The sequence below is a fragment of the Perca flavescens genome, chromosome 11 (assembly GCF_004354835.1).
Source record: "Perca flavescens isolate YP-PL-M2 chromosome 11, PFLA_1.0, whole genome shotgun sequence".
Taxonomy (NCBI): domain Eukaryota; kingdom Metazoa; phylum Chordata; class Actinopteri; order Perciformes; family Percidae; genus Perca; species Perca flavescens.
In genome coordinates, this window is record NC_041341.1 from 35,208,414 (window position 1) to 35,228,869 (window position 20,456).

The following is a 20,456-nucleotide window of genomic DNA, read 5'->3' on the forward strand; positions in this document are numbered from 1 at the left end:
TCTTATTCATGGCTTTTACCTACTTTATTAGGGATGTCACTGTTTTATTTCGACATTGGAACCTGTTAAAGAGTGGGGAAAACTGAATACTGAAATGGTAATTACCTGTTTGAGTTAAAAATGTACAGTCTAGAAACACAACAGACTGTTTCAACTCACAGCCCGATGATCTACAAAGTCTTCAGCCCTAATTGCACGGAAAAGGTATTACTAGGGGACCTCATGTGATTTAGAAATGAACACCACCACCCCCCCACGTCTGTGTTTCATGCGGCCCATTTGCACAGAATAACTTTTTATATACATTTATATAGCTCTCAGTTACTGTTTCTAACCCCTTTATCATTATAGGCCTTTATCAATTAAATAATTGGATGCTTTAATTGGTACCAACATTTCTAATCAGAACCTGTGCATTAAAACACTGTACTGTATATAGCTATAACAGATATGAGATAATATGTACTGTATGCATGTAAACACACGGTGTACCCATGGTGTTGAAGTCTGTGGAAATTAGCAGCAGCAAAGCATTGCTTCTAACTGGAGCAGATCATTTGTGATGTAAGAATCTGGGTCGTTACAGTGTCCTGGTTAGCAAATCAACATTCCTTATGTTATGGGATGGTACCCAAACTAGGCTGTAGTAAGACTTGAAATTGTAGCTTTTGTAAACATTCCCAAACCTTGTGTCTGTCTACGTTATGAGTGCAGAGATTTCGAGGCAATTCCTTTCAGGGATAAAAAAAAAAGCGGCAGCAGGAGTGTAACACACGTGTAACAGTTCTGAAGTCAATAATCTCCTTTAAGAAAAAGCATCAGCGTGAGAGAGATGTCAGCCTCTCTGTTCAAAGCCATCTTTGGACCAGACTACAAAAGGTTATTATAATCCACATGTGCCACTTTTCCTGTGCAAAAGGAGAACAAAAAAAACCATCCAGTTGTTGTTGTACATAACTCCTGTGCATCATTTGTCACTTGTACTGCAAACCTGACCATGTCCATGAACGGGAGCTTGTTGTTAGTAGACAAAAGTAAAAAGCAGATTGTGCGGAGGCTCTGCAGCCTGCTCACTGGGCTCCGTAGGGTGATCAGAAGTAGGAGAGGGTGGCAGAGCCAGAGAAAGGGGCGAGGCCAGGTCGGGGAACTGCTGGGAGAGGGTGTGAGCAGCTGGTCCCACCACACTATATGCCTTCAGAGCAGAGACGCCATTGAGAACCGCTACATCCAGGAAGGTCACATGGAAGGAAGTGGAGATGTCAAAGGAGAGGGCCTCTAGCTCCACTGCAACCCCTGCTGCTGGGGAGATTGTCATTTCCTGGTTGGGGTAGGGAGCTTCTGGTGCTGCACTGTGGATCTTGAGGGTCTGCAGACCTAGCAGAGCCAGGTACTGACTGTCCATTGGCTTTACTCCACAAAAAGACAACTGCAAATGGCCAACCGTGCTCCTGTTCAGCAGCTCCTCCAGGACCCAGAGCTCCTTCACCCACACGGTGAGTGGTCCAGGCTCTCTGAGCCCAGCAGGGGGCAGAGCGGAGCGCAAAACGGTGTGGCATCTGCACAGCGAGTTGGCCAGAGCCTCGTCGCAGTCCCGGACGGGCGTGGTGCAGCTGCAGTTCCGCAGGTTGTTGCCCGGGCCGTCGCTGTCGAACAGCAGCGTGGTGTTGACCGGCAGAGACGTTTCAGATGAGGGGGCGGAGCTTGTTGTCTGGGTGACGGGGGTCAGAAAGAACAGCAACCACAGTGACCATGGCAACGAGACAGAGGAGACAGTGTTTGGAGACATCTCCATAGAGATCAAACAGACTACATCTTCACCAAGTGGAGAGAGCGGGCTGTGGAGAGATGGGCCAAGCTGTGAACAGATAGAGTAAAGTTAGACTGTACTCTCCGTCCATACAGCATGAACAGCAGCACCAACAGTACTGAGGATTTAGATTGGGACACTAAAGGTCTTGTCAGACATGGAGCGATTGACAGCTAACAATTAATTTTCAATTAGAGACGACAAGCGGGTCAATCCCGTGATCATCTCACACGCACGCCCGCCTGCTGCAAGAGTTGAACTGCCTTAAACTTCTTCCTATGCAATGCGACGCGAGGTGAAAAACGATGAACAAGAGACTGATTCTTGCTCTTTGTAAGTTCCCTAAAATAGATAAAAACAGTTCCTAAACAGTTATAAGGACATAGACAGTGGGGCATTTGTGGCAGAGCATCGGCACAATATTAAATGTATCGGGTAACTATTACGTATAGTTTGAACGTAAATTAGGCTATTAAGTTACGACAATGCTAATTTAGCTAACTGTAGCTTATCAACAATTAGCAAAGAATGGGATTGCCAGTATTTGTTATATATGTAATATAATAATTGTTATGACTAGGGATAAATGTAGCCTCGCATTGCCACAACTTCCTCCACAGCGCTGCGGAGGAAGGTCTGGCTAGTACACATAATATTACGGGATTGGAGAAAAATGTGCTCTGGTTTATTGGCATTTCTTTAAACCAATCACAATCGTCTTGGGCGGCGCTAAACGCCAGACAGAGCCATGGCGCCTCTGCAAAATAGCCCCAGGAAGAAACTTGTTTTGGTGGAACATGTGTACGTTCAAAAGTAGTTTTAGTCGTGTAACAGAAAACTCAGATTGGACAGATAGTATAGCTAGCTGTCTGGATTTACCTTGCAGAGATCTGAGGAGCAGTTAACCATAGTCCTCACAAATCCACCGGAGGTTAGAACACCAACACAGAGGAAGAGGAAGGGGACGGACACCCGCAGGAAAAGAGTGAGGCAGGCCAAGCGTCGCTTACTGTCTGAAAAGACCTTAACTCTCTCTGATCAAACACCAGAGCTCAGCGGTATCCCAGATTTATTCACCCCTCTATGACTCACTCCAGTATACTTCACTGCAAGCACATGACACACAAAGAACTCTCTTTGTCACTCTGTGCCCTACAGTAACCTGCTTCTGCTTTGCGTCTGTATTTTTACAACATGTGGAGGCCAGCTTAAGACCAACAGCCAAATGAATTCAGCTCTATATTTCCAGTCAAGCCCTCTCTCTCTCTCTCTCTCTCTCTCACACACACACACATATAATTGAGGTACTTATTTCTTGCTATTCAGTTTTACTGGGGAGAGGTCCTTCCAGGCCCCGGGCTACTGCGGAGGGCGTACGGCTGCCTATAAAAAGTTCTTACGCCATGGTTCCGCTGTGGTGAAATAGGCAGTGGCCAGCCACATTAAATGTTCAGGAATAATGAAACACTGGCTTCTTTATTTTACCATTCAGGGACGGTGGAAAAGTGGACTGAATAAGCAGTCTTGACTTCCAGAGTCAACTTTTCCCCACACTTCTTTTTTCTTTTGAAACAGAGGAGGACTTTCCAGTGGAGGTTGGATCAAGGTCTACTTGATTGTTGAAACATTGATCTGATCCATCCAAAATCCATGTGATTGCAATTAGTACCAAAGACACAATTTTTACATTGTAGGTCATTATATTTGCACTGGCTCCTTACACTGTACTGATAAATTGAATTGTAATAGTTTGCAAATCAACGTGGTTGAGATGTTAATTTCATCAGCAAAAGCTATGACAAAAAATACTCATTGACAGCCTTTTTTCTGTGATAAAAACAAACAGACTAAATCTAAACTAAAAGTGAGCAAATACTACTGCAGTTTTTGTCTACAAACTAAAAAATGAAATGGATTAAGTGGATTTAGCTGCATGAGCTGTAGCACTTGCATTTCAGTAATGGTATGTCTCTTGTCTTTAGTGTTAGCTTATGCTGTGCATGTTGTATGTATGTAACACACTGACTGACAGAGATCACTGCTTTTTATTAGTTAGATGTGAAAACCTACTTGGCAATATACCTGATTCTGAAAGCCCCCAAAATGTCCCCCAGAACAAGTCTACATTGAGTTTGGGTTTGATGTAGCATGTAACATGTACTGTACCGTAAAACATTTACTCAATGACTCAGTGTTTATGCGTTGCGAGTGGGATACAGCTAATTGGCCCTTTCCTTACTCATGAAGCTGGACTGCAGACAGTTAGGATATACACAAAAATAATCACAGGGTTTCAAATGTAATATTTGATTTGGTCAGAGGTGCCTCATCCAGAAATCCATTTTTTGTCCAGAAAGCACTTTCCCTTTCTCTACAGCCTGTTTACTACTCACATGGGACACTATTTATAGCCATGCTCCCTGACTTTGTTCCAGATTTTGTTGCAATATCTTTTCCAAGAATGTGATGAAAATAGAAAAACAAAGCACATGAACATTGAGTCTGTAGAATAACATTCATTATCCATGAGGATCATCAACCCTGATCTGAAAACCCAAAAGGTGACATATTCTTATTGATTAATTGTTAATGATTACCCATTATCAACTCTTATCATTCATAAGATTTGACTTTTGACCTCCTGTCTTTGCTAATATTGTTAAGTGCAATATTGATTGTAAACCAGAATATGTCAAACACTCTGAAAGGGTCTTCTTAGATATAGGCAGCAGCAGAGATTACAGTCCAACCAGGAAACAAGATATTTTACTTTGGAAACTTCTGCCAAGCGCTGAGCCATTGATAAAAACGTAGTCACAAGTTTTCGTAATACTTGAAGTGAGATTATGTAACATTTGATAAACATTGGGTGGGAGACAATCTGAATAATTGGTAACTACATAAGAGTGACATGAACCCTAGAGACACATGAACCCTAACTCTAACCATAATTTGTCATGACTAAAACCGAATGACATTTACTAAAAGATTATGTCATAAACGTTTATGACTTGTTTATAATGTTTATGACACGTTCATGACAGTGTCATGTCACTCTTATGTAGATACCTTCAAGTAAAGTGTAACCGTATAATTTATACAAATATAAAAGGAAATACATATAAAAATAGTCAATTTGTCGATCCAAAGGTAACGCAAATTGTAAGCCAATTTTCAGAAAATCAGCTGTAGCAATGCTAACCGTGGCACTGTGTGTGACATTAGTTGAGCTAAAACATTACTTGCGGCAGTACCCAGAGGTCTGTGTGTTTTCGTGTTTTTGTTAAATCCCGCTGGGTGATTTGCTTCAGAAAGGTTGAAAATCTGCAACTCTTCCTCTTTGGTGTTTAGCTTAGCACGGAACCATTGTCATCCAAAAATTCTCACGTCCGGATTCAAAAAAACCAAGATGGCGACAGCCACATTGCCAAACTCGAGACTTAAACCAATGTGTGACTTCACTGCTGCTACGTCCACTGTATATATATTTTGACATTTTTTCCAAATTTTGTGGGATTACAACACACACAGAGGGAGTGTGACTTCAGTCTCTGCTCAGGACGCCATTACTTCACTATATCATTACAAAGCAAATAGTTGCTTACTGACGACAGCCCCTTTAAACTCACTTCAGGGGAAACAAAAGCAGGACAAGTAGATGTGTAGGGGTTAACGTTTTGGCATTAAAACCCCATTTCTGGTATCGTGACTACGCTGCTATAAATACACTTGACTTCACTATGGTTGGTTTACAGTAGCAGCTGCCCTGCGTACACACAGCCTGTCCTCTCCATCCTCCACCATCTTACCTCACTGCTAATATTAGTCATCGTCTTTCCAGTCTTTCCAGACAAAAAAACTTCTTTTTTCTTTTGAAACAGAGGAGGACTTTCCAGTGGAGGTTGGATCAAGGTCTACTTGATTGTTGAAACATTGATCTGATCCATCCAAAATCCATGTGATTGCAATTAGTACCAAAGACACAATTTTTACATTGTAGGTCATTATATTTGCACTGGCTCCTTACACTGTACTGATAAATTGAATTGTAATAGTTTGCAAATCAACGTGGTTGAGATGTTAATTTCATCAGCAAAAGCTATGACAAAAAATACTCATTGACAGCCTTTTTTCTGTGATAAAAACAAACAGACTAAATCTAAACTAAAAGTGAGCAAATACTACTGCAGTTTTTGTCTACAAACTAAAAAATGAAATGGATTAAGTGGATTTAGCTGCATGAGCTGTAGCACTTGCATTTCAGTAATGGTATGTCTCTTGTCTTTAGTGTTAGCTTATGCTGTGCATGTTGTATGTATGTAACACACTGACTGACAGAGATCACTGCTTTTTATTAGTTAGATGTGAAAACCTACTTGGCAATATACCTGATTCTGAAAGCCCCCAAAAATGTCCCCCCAGAACAAGTCTACATTGAGTTTGGGTTTGATGTAGCATGTAACATGTACTGTACCGTAAAACATTTACTCAATGACTCAGTGTTTGCGTTGCGAGTGGGATACAGCTAATTGGCCCTTTCCTTACTCATGAAGCTGGACTGCAGACAGTTAGGATATACACAAAAATAATCACAGGGTTTCAAATGTAATATTTGATTTGGTCAGAGGTGCCTCATCCAGAAATCCATTTTTTGTCCAGAAAGCACTTTCCCTTTCTCTACAGCCTGTTTACTACTCACATGGGACACTATTTATAGCCATGCTCCCTGACTTTGTTCCAGATTTTGTTGCAATATCTTTTCCAAGAATGTGATGAAAATAGAAAAACAAAGCACATGAACATTGAGTCTGTAGAATAACATTCATTATCCATGAGGATCATCAACCCTGATCTGAAAACCCAAAAGGTGACATATTCTTATTGATTAATTGTTAATGATTACCCATTATCAACTCTTATCATTCATAAGATTTGACTTTTGACCTCCTGTCTTTGCTAATATTGTTAAGTGCAATATTGATTGTAAACCAGAATATGTCAAACACTCTGAAAGGGTCTTCTTAGATATAGGCAGCAGCAGAGATTACAGTCCAACCAGGAAACAAGATATTTTACTTTGGAAACTTCTGCCAAGCGCTGAGCCATTGATAAAAACGTAGTCACAAGTTTTCGTAATACTTGAAGTGAGATTATGTAACATTTGATAAACATTGGGTGGGAGACAATCTGAATAATTGGTAACACTTTAATTGAAGGTACCTACATAAGAGTGACATGAACCCTAGAGACACATGAACCCTAACTCTAACCCTAACCATAATTTGTCATGACTAAAACCGAATGACATTTACTAAAAGATTATGTCATAAACGTTTATGACTTGTTTATAATGTTTATGACACGTTCATGACAGTGTCATGTCACTCTTATGTAGATACCTTCAAGTAAAGTGTAACCGTATAATTTATACAAATATAAAAGGAAATACATATAAAAATAGTCAATTTGTCGATCCAAAGGTAACGCAAATTGTAAGCCAATTTTCAGAAAATCAGCTGTAGCAATGCTAACCGTGGCACTGTGTGTGACATTAGTTGAGCTAAAACATTACTTGCGGCAGTACCCAGAGGTCTGTGTGTTTTCGTGTTTTTGTTAAATCCCGCTGGGTGATTTGCTTCAGAAAGGTTGAAAATCTGCAACTCTTCCTCTTTGGTGTTTAGCTTAGCACGGAACCATTGTCATCCAAAAAATTCTCACGTCCGGATTCAAAAAACCAAGATGGCGACAGCCACATTGCCAAACTCGAGACTTAAACCAATGTGTGACTTCACTGCTGCTACGTCCACTGTATATATATTTTGACATTTTTTCCAAATTTTTGTGGGATTACAACACACACAGAGGGAGTGTGACTTCAGTCTCTGCTCAGGACGCCATTACTTCACTATATCATTACAAAGCAAATAGTTGCTTACTGACGACAGCCCCTTTAAACTCACTTCAGGGGAAACAAAAGCAGGACAAGTAGATGTGTAGGGGTTAACGTTTTGGCATTAAAACCCCATTTCTGGTATCGTGACTACGCTGCTATAAATACACTTGACTTCACTATGGTTGGTTTACAGTAGCAGCTGCCCTGCGTACACACAGCCTGTCCTCTCCATCCTCCACCATCTTACCTCACTGCTAATATTAGTCATCGTCTTTCCAGCTGTTCCCAGCGTCTGGCTCTCCCACACATTAGATCAGTCACTTTCTCTCTTTCCATCCGCCTGTCCCTGCTCTCTCTCTCTCTCTCTACCGCTCCCTTTCTTTCTCCCTGTCGTTCCTCTGTTCTCCCTCTTTTGCTTTCCTTTCCTCCATCTCCATCTCTGTAATCCCCGCAACAAGCTGCAGCTGCATGACCGGATGGTGGGAGGGAGGGCTGAACAAAGATGAAAATCGACCACAGAAAACACATTCCACGATACTTAAATGACAATGTGAGTCGGGCCTAATTGATTTCATATGTATGTATTTAAATGTCCTTCTCTTATAAAGCATTTATGTACAGCATATGAATCAGAGACATGTACCACATAAACTTGCTTTAAGTTGCGTGTCTGTTGATTATTTTTTGACTATTTGTGATTATTATATATTTTTTTAATTCATGCTTTAAAGCCTTTCTGATTCTGATCCAGTGTGTTTGTGAAAGTGAGAGTGTGTGTATGCACGCGGCAAACAGAAAGACAGTTCAACAGGGAGAAAGTGTTTGTGTGTGTGTTTTTGTGTGTATGAGAAAAAGTGCGAGGTGGCCGGCGCTCCACACGGCTCCAGCTTGTTAAAGGAGAGGCTCAACGCATTCCTCTGACATCATGCTCCACCGCAGGCACCCACCCTAATCCTCCCTTCCTCTCGCTACACCTCTCACTTACAGTCCCTCTCTTCCTCCATGTCACCCATCTCTTTTCAACGTCTCTCGCTCCTCTCCCTCTCTCTCAGCAGCTGCAGTCCACACACACACTCACACACACACACACACACACACACACACACACACACACACACACACACAACTACGGACACACATTTTAGGGCATTACTATATTTTACATTTTACATTTTAAGTGGTTACTAGATCTTGTGTCCTGAAATATAGAGCTTACAGTAGGGCTGGGCAATAGATGGATATTATATCGACATCGATATATGATGCTACATATTGCCTTAAATTTGTATTTCGTAATATCGTGATATGACATAAGTGTTGTGTTTTCCTGGTTTTCAAGGCTGCACTACAGTAAAGTGATGTCATTTTATGAACTTACCAGACTGTTCCAGCTGTTCTATTATTTACCTTTACCCACTTAGTCGTTGTATCCACATTACTAATGATTATTTATCAAAACTCTCATTGTGTAAATATTTTGTGAAAGCACCAAGAGTCAGCCCTACAATATCACTGCAACATCAACATCCATGTACAGTATTTGGTCAAAAATATTGTGATATTTGATTGTTCTTCCACATCACCCAGCTCTAGCTTACAGTATTATATTATACTGTGAAGAATACTACGACTGACACATTTTCAAATGAAATTTATTTTAAATATAAACCAATTTAGTGTTAAAACTCTACAAAAAATGGCATAAGCTCATCCCTTACTGACAACATGTTCCCGCAGCTATGTGCAGAACGTTAACTCTCCCTTAAACCACAAATTGTAATTTTTACATCAACAAGGTTCAAGTTTATTGGTGTTTTAAGCCCCCAATGTCACACTAGGATTAGGCAATAGTTATGGTTATGGCTATGGCTATGGCTATGGTTATGGTTATGGTTAGGGTTAGCTGCCTTGAACACCATAAACAAGGTTCAACGTGTTGATTCAGTGTGACTTTTAGAGGTTAATACTTGTTTTTTAACCTGTCGATAGGTTACTGCAACCTTTCACCACCACAAGCCAACCCTTTCACATTGTCATGTTGTTATTTCATACAGTTTTATTATAAAAAAAGCTTATTTACTAGCTTCTTTAAATATTGAATAATTGCTACAAAAAACCCTCACAAATATGAACTTATATTTTTCGTCAAAGCCTCATGAATTTCCTGAAACAGCTGTAGTTTTTCTCAAAAGTTAGTCAAATAGCAGGAAATAGTTTATTTGTTGGGTACTATTTTCAGCAGCGGATTAATACACATTGGGTGCTCTTGTGAGGATTTACGCCCCCCTGGGAAGTACATGGAGCTCTATGGCACAGAGGAAAGATATATTAAACTTTGGATAAACACCATAGACTGTAAAAATAGAGAACGTAGCATCCATGACGTGACCCTTTGGTTTGTGGACCCATTGGTTTTCTAAATCCGGCCGTGACGATTTTTTTTTGACGAAAGGGCGGAGCTGGGGAGGATGATGCAGCCAAGCCAGTGTTGTTTATGGTTGCAATGGCGCTGTGCTAAGCTAAATGCTAAAGAGAGAAAGTTGTTTTGGTGGAACACGTGTACGTTCCGCAAGCTTTGTCCATTACTTTTTACAGTCAATGATACACACCCAAAACATACGATGGGATAATTTCTTCATTGTTGGGTTTGGCCTTTTCATGGGATTTATGACAAGAAGAAAAATATAGAATACCATTGTCATTTAAGGAATAAACTGAACATGTGTAAATAATCATGCAGTGCAAGTAAATACAAAAACATACAGTCAGTTTTATTGTTAAGTGTCGTGCACAAGCTGCCTGCTGTTGAAAGTCAAGGAACATGTAGGAAGTGTAAAGAAGAGTGTGCAAAGGAATACCACATGCAACCAATAGGTTCCAGTGCTGTATATTTGTGCATCCAGTGCATGTTGACAATTGTCGTTCAGGTTTTTCCTAAACTCACATACACATCATTATGTACAGTGGCAGCAGCTGAAGCATTTTTCTTGTATTAGGTCTACAGGCGGTTTATTTTTATTGAATGTTGTACAGTAGAATCAAATTCGCAGATTGTAAAACAACACTCCAGGGTCCCATAAGCGGCGAATCTCAGGCTTGTTAGTTTGGTTGGATAGAATGAGAGAAAAACATGATTTTCCCAAACTATTTCTCTTGAGACACTGCAGCAGCAGTATTTCAATAAATGGCAGGACTTTGACAGGCTGCATGTGTCTTTCTGAGACAGAACACACTACAAACAAGTCTAGCGTTTAATTTATTAGAAATATCCCAATGGTCAATCATCATACATAATGTACGGCAGCGCATTGCTGCCACCGCCACAAATAAATCTGTCATAATGACATGAAAATACCCCGTTATAGGGTGAATTATGTAATCGTCATGGTGGCTGTAACAAAGCTCCAGAAGAACAGGTGAGTTCAGATGTTTTGTCAACTTAATAAACTTCAATGAGCTAAATGTAGATGAGATTACTTTAGATAAAACTAGATTAGATTACATTCCTTTAAATTAGATTTGATGATTTTACATTGGTTAGATTACTTTAGATAGGTCAACTTGAGATAGCATTAGTTAAATTGAGAGGAAAAGATTAGTTTAAAATGTTGGTGTCAGTTATAGACAGTAACCTATAAAACACAAAATACCGACAGCGGCGGATTTAAGGGCTTTTCCAAATGTTTTGCAAATAAAGAAAGACATGACTTTTGTAAGTGTTTTTCAGTAGGTACAAAATATGATTACCATAGAAATTTGTTGGTTACACTTTACTTGAAGGTATCTACATAAGAGTGACGTGACACTGTCATGAACGTGTCATAAACATTATAAACAGTCATAAACGTTTATGACAAAACACTTCTTTTAGTAAGTGTCATTTGGTTTTTGTCATGACAAGTTATGGTTATGGTTATGGTTATGGTTATGGTTATGGTTAGGGTTAGGGTTAGGGTTCATGTGTTCATGACTGTGTCATGTGTTCATGACAGTGTCATGTCACTCTTTTACTAATTGTAACTCGAAATGTGTCACCGCTGCTGGTATATGACCGCCTGACTCTTTTAAGTATCCGCAATTCCGTGGAAAAAGTGCCGATCTACGGCTCAGATGGACAGTCAACCACACCGCCGCCTTTCTTGGCGTCCATTCCGGCCTATCTACGGCGTCAGCCTGGCCTTCGGCTCTGCAACAATCGCCGCAGGAGACGCGGAAAAAGAGGCGGAGTGTAAGGCTCAGAGCTTACCTGGCATAACCCTACACACGCGATCTGGGCCATCCGTGTCTCGGGTTGTCCGCGGAGTTCATCGCCTGCAATCGGCGGCGTTCTGTGGTACACAGTTACCGATGGCTCCAGTTGACGGTCCCGGATTCCGAATGCAAATTTCCCCGCCGTTGGAGCGGGATGCGCTCCAGGCGAGGCTGCATACCAAGGGGGTAAGCTTCGCTTCAAAACGCGAACCTCCGATGGCGCCATTTTGTTGCTACAAAGCGATCACCTCCTGTTAGCATTACACTGACCGCCATTTTTTTTTACGTCACTTGACTGCGAATAACTTTACATCTGAAGGGTTTAAAGACTCTATTTGTCCGTTGTTTATTTCTAAAGAAACACGACAATGTATAAAAGGCTCCATTACCTTGTACCTCACGTTATGGCTCCGTAGCAGACGTTTTTATAAAAATAAGCTAACAATTGTGTCATAACCAAGTGACTTACTGTCACACAGTAGAGGAATTACCGTATAGTACAGGAGAAGCTCGCAGGCAGTTTTGACTTACATTAGCTGTTTAGGTTTAATTACTAATGTTAACTAGCATGTTAATTAGCAATAATTAGCCTGTGCTTATGTTATCTCCTTACATATACCTACACTCTCCGTCTCTGTAAGATTGGGAATGATTGAGATTTCTCTTGGCACAGCTACCAGAAGACTTCACACTTTCAGACACGTTGCTCACGTTACATTTACGTTGTCTCTGTCAGTTGGAGGCTGCGCAGTAAAGCAAGTGATCACCGGAAAAGTGCTTCTAATAGCCTTCACTGGTCTCCGTCCAGAGCAACGGGGTCTATTGGTCCATTGTATATATGTCAATGCTGCGTACACGGGAATCTCCGCCTGCTCGATCGTGCTTCCCAACAGACTGAGCGGCGCTCAATTCGCATGGCGCTGATCAACACCAGATCACTCACAAACAAGACTTTTATCCTCAATTACTTTTTTAAGACCAATGCTCTGGACTTTCTTCTGTTGACGGAAACCTGGCTGAAAACAGGTGATGACAGCGCCTTCTTGGAGCACCTCCCCCCCCAGCTGTTCTTTCCTCAACTCTCCGCGAGCGTCAGGTCGAGGTGGGGGGCTGGCCACGCTTTTCAAGAATGAGTACAGATGCAGATCGTTACCTGCACTCTGTTATAATAGTTTCGAACTTCAGCTGTTCATGGCTGACTTGGATTCTCCTGTGTTGTGTGCAGTTATTTATCGCCCACCAAAAGTCAACAAGGATTTTATATGTGAGTTTTCGGAGTTTTTAGCTGATGTTGTTCCAAAATACGACAAGCTCTTGGTTTGTGGGGAATTCAATATTCATGTGTGTTGCCCCTTTAACCCACTTGCTAATGATTTTAAATCACTTTTAATCTCTTTTGGTCTTAATCAGTGCGTGAAAGGGCCGACACATCATCTTGGACACACCCTGGACCTCATTATTACTTATGGGCTTTCAGTTTCACTAAGTGAAATAAAAGAAACTGGTATCTCAGATCATTTCCCCATCAGGTTTGAGATCAGTGTACCACCACCTGCTAGTAAGCCTGTCTCCTCAGCTTCTAGGCGCCGGTGCATCACCTCCTCTTCAGCTGGAGAGTTTGCTTTGGCATTCAGGGGCTCACAGTTCTGTGTTATGAATGGTGTGGTAGCTCCCTCTTATCCAGATAACATTCTCTCTGTGTTCCACTCCACGTGCACTGAAATTTTAGACTCTATTGCCCCTGTCCGGACTAAATCTATTAAACCTAAGGCGGACCCTTGGCTAAATGACTCCACAAGGGCCCTTAGGCAACACTGCAGACAAGCTGAACGAAGATGGAAGAAGGACAATTTGCAAGTATCACTGGGTTTATTAAGAGACAGTCTAGCCACATACCAGAAGGCTGTGAAGGTGGCAAAGATGCAACATCTCTCTTCCGTAATAGCTAGCAGTTGCCATGAACCCAGAGTGTTATTTAATACTATTAACTCTGTTGTGAATCCATGCACCTCTGATCCGACAGAGGTTTCAACTAGTACATGTGAGAAGTTTCTCTTTTATTTTATTGACAAAGTTGCATCTGTCAGGCAATACACCAGTGTTAGTTTTAATGTGTTTGTACCTGCTGCTCCTATGCATTCTGCTGTGTTTGAGGAATTTCAGCCAGTTTCTCTGACATTGCTTTCTGAGATCGTGCAATACATGAAACCTACCCACTGTCCGTTAGACATTGTTCCCGCCAAGATAGTGAAGGAGGTTTTTAATGACACCATTGGGCCGAGTCTAAATGCAACATGAAAATTGACAAACAAATCAGCAATGTTGTTAGAATGAGCTTTTTCCAGCTCCGTCTACTAGCTAAAGTTAAGCCATTCCTTAACAGGCATGATCTAGAAAAAGCGATCCATGCTTTTATTAGTTCAAGGTTGGATTACTGTAATGCTCTCTATGTTGGTCTGAATCAAACCTCCATCTCACGTCTTCAACTTGTGCAAAATCACTCCCGTTCTTTACACCCTACATTGGCTCCCTGTGCGTTTTAGAATAGATTTTAAGATTTTATTTTTTGTTTTTAAGGCCCTTAATGGCCTAGCCCCAGAATACCTATCCAAGATTTTAACCCTGCGTGAGCACAATTACAGATGTAGCTCTTTTTAGGTCTAAACTCAAAACCTACCTGTTTAGAATGGCTTTTAATACGCAGTAGTGTTGTGACAATTTCCTCTTCCTGTTTCTGTGTAAGCTTTTATGATTTTACTGTTTTCTACATTTCATTCTTCTTGTTGCAAGATATGTTGTCTATTCTTAGTTCCAGATGTGAAGCACTTTGGATAACTGCTGGTTGTTTTAAAGCGCTATACAAATACATTTTGAATGATTTTGATTGATTGATTATGTAGATACCTTCAAGTAAAGTGTTACCAACTTGTTTCATACAGATCATAACGACATCGGTAAATATTGGCCATAACAGCAATAAGCAGTAAGCAGTAATATCGGTTACTGGTATCCGTCACATTTCTATAGCGGTGTAGCCCTAAAAAAACTGTACGAACTGGTAAGAGGGGGTAAAATATTTATGTGTGATTTGGGTGTATTGACCCTTAACCCTCCTGTCTTTGTAAATTATAGAGTGTGGTCTAGACCTGCTCTTTCTGTAAAGTGTCTTGAGATAACTCTTGTTATGAATTGATACTATAAATAACATTGAATTGAATTGTTTGCCCATGGGCCCACCACCTGTGGGAGGAACCGCTGGGGCCGGGTGCGCTGCCAAATGGGTGGCAGTGAAGGTCAGGGGCCTCGACGGACCAGACCCGGGCAGCAGACGCTGGCTATGGGGACGTGGAACGTCACCTCTCTGTGGGGGAAGGAGCCGGAACTGGTGCGGGAGGTGGAGCACTACCGGTTAGATCTGGTGGGGCTTACCTCTACGCACAGTCTCGGTTCTGGAACCATACTCCTGGATAGGGGTTGGACTCTTTTCTTCTCCGGAGTTGCCCAGGGTGTGAGGCGCCGGGCGGGTGTGGGGATACTCACAAGCCCCCGGCTGAGCGCCGCTACGTTGGAGTTTACCCCGGTGGACAAGAGGGTCGCCTCCCTACGCCTGCGGGTTGTGGGGGGGAAAAGTCGGACTGTTGTTTGTGCATATGCACCAAACAGGAGTTCGGAGTATTCGGCCTTCTTGGAGACCTTGAGTGGAGTCCTGCATTGGGCGCCAGTGGGGGACTCCATTGTTCTGCTGGGGGACTTCAACGCACACGTGGGCAATGATGGAGACACCTGGAGAGGCGTGATTGGGAGGAACGGCCTCCCTGATCTAAACCAGAGTGGTTGTTTGTTGTTGGACTTCTGTGCTAGTCATGGATTGTCTATAACGAACACCATGTTCAAACATAGGGATGCTCATAAGTGTACCTGGTACCAGAGCACCCTAGGCCGAAGGTCAATGATCGATTTTATAATCGTTTCATTTGATCTGAGGCCGTATGTTTTGGACACTCGGGTGAAGAGAGGGGCGGAGCTGTCAACCGATCACCATCTGGTGGTGAGTTGGGTCAGGGGTGGGGGAAGACTCTGGACAGACCTGGTAAGCCCAAACGTGTAGTGCGGGTAAATTGGGAACGCCTGGAGGAGGCCCTTGTCCGACAGACTTTCAACTCACACCTCCGGGCGGAGCTTTTCGTGCATCCCTGTGGAGGCTGGGGCATTGAACCCGAGTGGACAATGTTCAAAGTTTCCATTGCTGAAGCTGCGGCGAGGAGCTGTGGTCTTAGGGTCTTAGGTGCCTCAAGGGGCGGTAACCCACGAACACCGTGGTGGACACCGGTGGTCAGGGAAGCCGTCCGACTGAAGAAGGAGTCTTTCCGGGATATGTTATCCCGGAGGACTCCGGAGGCAGTTGCAGGGTACCAAAGGGCCCGAAGGGCTGCAGCCTCTGCCGTGAAAGAGGCAAAGCAGCGGGTGTGGGAGAAGTTTGGAGAAGACATGGAGAAGGACTTTCGGTCGGCACCAAAGTGCTTCTGAAAAACTGTTCGCCACCTCAGGAGGGGGAAGCGGGGAACCATCCAAGCTGTGTACAGTAAGGATGGGACACTGTTGACCTCAACTGAGGAGGAAATAGGGCGGTGGAAGGAGCACTTTGAGGAACTCCTGAATCCGACTAATACGCCCTCTATGTGAAAAAAGGGGATTGTGCCGATTTCCCAGGCGGAAGTCACTGATGTAGTGAAACAACTCCACAGTGGCAAAGCCCCGGGGATTGATGAGATCCGTCCAGAAATGCTCAAGGCTCTGGCTGTCCTGGTTGACACGCCTCTTCAACATTGCGTGGAAGTCTGGGACGGTGCCAAAGGAGTGGCAGACTGGGGTGGTGGTTCCCCTTTTTAAAAAGGGGGACCAGAGGGTGTGTGCCAATTACAGGGGTATCACACTTCTCAGCCTCCCTGGTAAAGTCTACTCCAAGGTGCTGGAAAGGAGGGTTCGGCTGATAGTCGAACCTCGGGTTGAGAAGGAATAACGCGGATTCCGTCCTGGTCGTGGAACAACGGACCAGCTCTTCACTCTCGCAAGGATCCTGGAGAGTATGCCCAACCGGTCTACATGTGTTTTGTGGATTTGGAGAAGGCGTATGACCGGGTCCCCCGGGAGATACTGTGGGAGGTGCTGCGGGAGTATGGGGTGAGTGGGTCTCTACTCAGGGCCATCCAATCTCTGTACGACCAAAGTGAGAGCTGTGTCCGGGTTCTCGGCAGTAAGTTGGACTCGTTTCAGGTGAGGGTTGGCCTCCGCCAGGGCTGCGCTTTGTCACCAATCCTGTTTGTAATATTTATGGACAGGATATCGAGGCGTAGCCGGGGTGGGGAGGGGTTGCAGTTCGGTGGGCTGGGGATCTCATCGCTGCTCTTTGCAGATGATGTGGTCCTGATGGCATCATCGGCCTGTGACCTTCAGCACTCACTGGATCGGGTTCGCAACCGAGTGTGAAGCTGCGGTTGGGATGAGGATCAGCACCTCTAAATCGGAGGCCATGGTTCTCAGCAGGAAACCGATGGAATGCCTTCTCCAGGTAGGGAATGAGTCCTTACCCCAAGTGAAGGAGTTCAAGTACCTTGGGGTTTTGTTCGCGAGTGAGGGGACAATGGAGCGGGAGATTGGTCGGAGAATCGGCAGCGGGTGCGGTATTACATTCAATCTATCGCACCGCCAGACGAAAAAGAGAGCAGAGCCAGAAGGCAAAGCTCTCGATCTACCGGGTCAGTTTTCGCTCCTACCCTCACCTATGGTCATGAAGGCTGGGTCATGACCGAAAGAACGAGATCCAGGGTACAAGCGGCGAAATGGGTTTCCTCAGGAGGGTGGCTGGCGCCTCCCTTAGAGATAGGGGTGAGAAGCTCAGTCATCCGTGAGGAGCTCGGAGAGAGCCGCTGCTCCTTGCGTCCGAAAGGAGCCAGTTGAGGTGGTTCGGGCATCTGGTAAGGATGCCCCTGGGCGCCCCCCTAGGGAGGTGTTCCAGGCACGCCCAGCTGGGAGGAGGCCTCGGGAAGACCCAGGACTAGGTGGAGGGATTATATCTCCAACCTGGCCTGGGAACGCCGATCCCCAGTCGGAGCTGGTTAATGTTGCTCGGGAAAGGGAAGTTTGGGGTCCCCTGCTGGAGCTGCTCCCCCCGCGACCCGACACCGGATAAGCGGATAGATGGATGAATTGTTTTCCTAGGGTCAAATTTGACCTTTTTCTTTTTTTTTAAGTTTCTGTATCAGAAATTTGGTTCTCTTTCAACATAAACGCCTAAAAATAACATGAATAGTTACATACAGCGCTCTTTGCAAATAAAATGAAGTACCAGATCTCTACTTTTCTTGATTTTGGGGTTTTATTAAAATTTATAGAATTTGAAAAAAAAAAAAAAATGTTTTTTAAAACAGTATCCTGACTAAAGGTGTGACATCCACGCAAAACATCCTATGGTCTTAATTATGAGTCAAAATAGTTCATAATTTCTGCTCTTTTTTTCAGGACTTAGGTATAATTTCATATAAATGAGGATTTTTGACCATCAATTCCAAAAAGAAGTATAAAACTAGAGTTAACACGTTGGAATGAAGTTAGCTAACAACATGTAACACAATCGGGAGATATTTATACTTAATACTTTATAAAGAGGCAAAACAGATGGAGGACAACACAAGGGTTAAAGAAATACATAAACTTATAAAAAACCCAAGTAGGCAGTGGATTCACAGCACTGTTCATTTTCCTGTCGGGCCAAATATGCTGTGGAAGCGGAAAGTGTGCTTTGGGCTGACAGATTAGTCAGGCTGACACCAGACCTCTCTCAGTTGTAACTGAGAGTGGGTCTGGGGAAGCTTCATTCACAGCCCATTTCCAAAGGGGCGTCACCAACGGACGCCGCTCAAAGGCCTCTGGGCACAATTGGATAATCTCAACGGGTTGTCATCGTGTAAAACCCGTCTCAACGGTTGTGATTGGTGCCTCGATTTGGAAAAATTGGAAATGGGCTCGAATGGGCTCTTGGCCAGACGGACTTGCAGAGCAAATCTCAAATTTGCCAGAAGTTCGTCAGGGTTTACCCAGGCTACTGATAGATCACAACTCAGCTGAAAGTTTATCCGTGATTTCAGTTTCGAACTAAAGAACGTAACCTGAATGTTTCCCACAGCAAATGTATAGCTGCCGTTGAGGGTCAGTTTGGGGCCACCGGTGGTGGAATGTAACTAAGTACATTTACTCAAGTACTGTCCAAATGTTGAAGTACTTGTACTTTACTTGAGTCTTTTCTTTTCATGCCACTTTCTACTTCTACTCTGCTACATTTCAGAGAAAAATATTGGACTTTTTACTCCACTACATTCATCTGACAGCTTTAGTTAGTTACTTTACACATTTATAAAAGCTGATGTTTTATTATAAATTAAACTACCCTACAATATAACGGCCTACTAGTCCAGCTAAAATGATTAGATCATTAAAACTTAGCTGATTGACAGAACAGTTTTGATCGTTTCCAGTTCATAAAATGGGAGGATTTTACTGCATTGAGCACTTTAACTTTTAATAGTTTAAACAGATTTTTGATGATACTTTCAGACTTTTACTTAAGTAACATTTTCAATGCAGGATTTTTACTTGCAGCAGAGTATTTTACAGTGTGGTATTACTTAAGTAAAGGATCTGAATACTTCTTCCACCACTGGGGGCCCCCCAATTATGGACTGAACGTTAAAGCACAACCAAACTTCATTTACAGCATGTGTACTGCGTGTGAGCCATCAGCAGTACATGTGTGTCCTGTGGATGCGGCAGACAGATGGCCGATGAAACAAGCCTACCGTGATGACATCACATACATGTGAGTGTGAGTGGAGCGTACTTACGTGGACAGCTCGCCGCTGGTTAAGATGGCATGCTGCTCCAGGCTGATCTGTCCGGCGTCGTCGGGCGGTGAGAGCAGCAGCTGCTTCCACATCTGTCTGCAAGTTGACTGGAAAACCTCATCGTTCTGTCTGACAGAGAGACTGTCAGGATGGAGAGAGGGAGAGAGAGAGAGAGACTGTCAGGATGGAGGGAGAAAGAGAGAGAGAGAGAGAGAGAGAGAGAGGAGGAAGGAGGGAGAGAAAGAGAGAGAGAGAGGTCTTACTTTCTGGACACTGGAAAGATACGTTTAGCTTCAGATGTGACAGCATGACAGACTCAAACACTCCATTTTCTCTGCTCTCTTCTCATCTTTCTTCCCATTCCCTCCTACTCCTACTGCTCGGCTCCACTCTCCTATTTTGGGCCCCGCCTCTCATTTTCCAAGGCACGAATTCTTCCTCATAGAATGTGAGTGTATGCTGCCAGCTTGTGGCGTGACATATTACTACTAATGATTTCTGTTTTCATCATAGCAACATAAACCATAGTTCAGTATTTTCTTTGTTGGGAGCTATGTGTGTGTGTGTGTGTGTGTGTGTGTGTGTGTGTGTGTGTGTGTGTTTAAAG

General features: G+C 43.2%; 1 protein-coding gene across 1 annotated transcript; it reads right to left on the reverse strand.

Annotated features, from left to right (window-relative positions):
• Positions 1 to 20,204, reverse strand: LOC114564082 (uncharacterized protein C21orf62 homolog). Its single transcript, XM_028591242.1, has 3 exons — positions 20,113 to 20,204; positions 19,850 to 19,990; positions 1 to 1,855 (listed from the first exon to the last, which is right to left on the reverse strand). The coding sequence occupies exon 3, from the start codon at positions 1,790 to 1,792 to the stop codon at positions 1,022 to 1,024; it is 771 nt and encodes a 256-aa protein (XP_028447043.1). The 5' UTR covers positions 1,793 to 1,855; positions 19,850 to 19,990; positions 20,113 to 20,204; the 3' UTR covers positions 1 to 1,021.
• Positions 20,205 to 20,456: the final 252 nt, after the last annotated feature.

Coding starts and splice junctions, on each gene's coding strand:
- LOC114564082 (XM_028591242.1), bottom strand. CDS start 1,792: ATGGAGATGTCTCCAAACACTGTCTCCTCTGTCTCGTTGCCATGGTCA.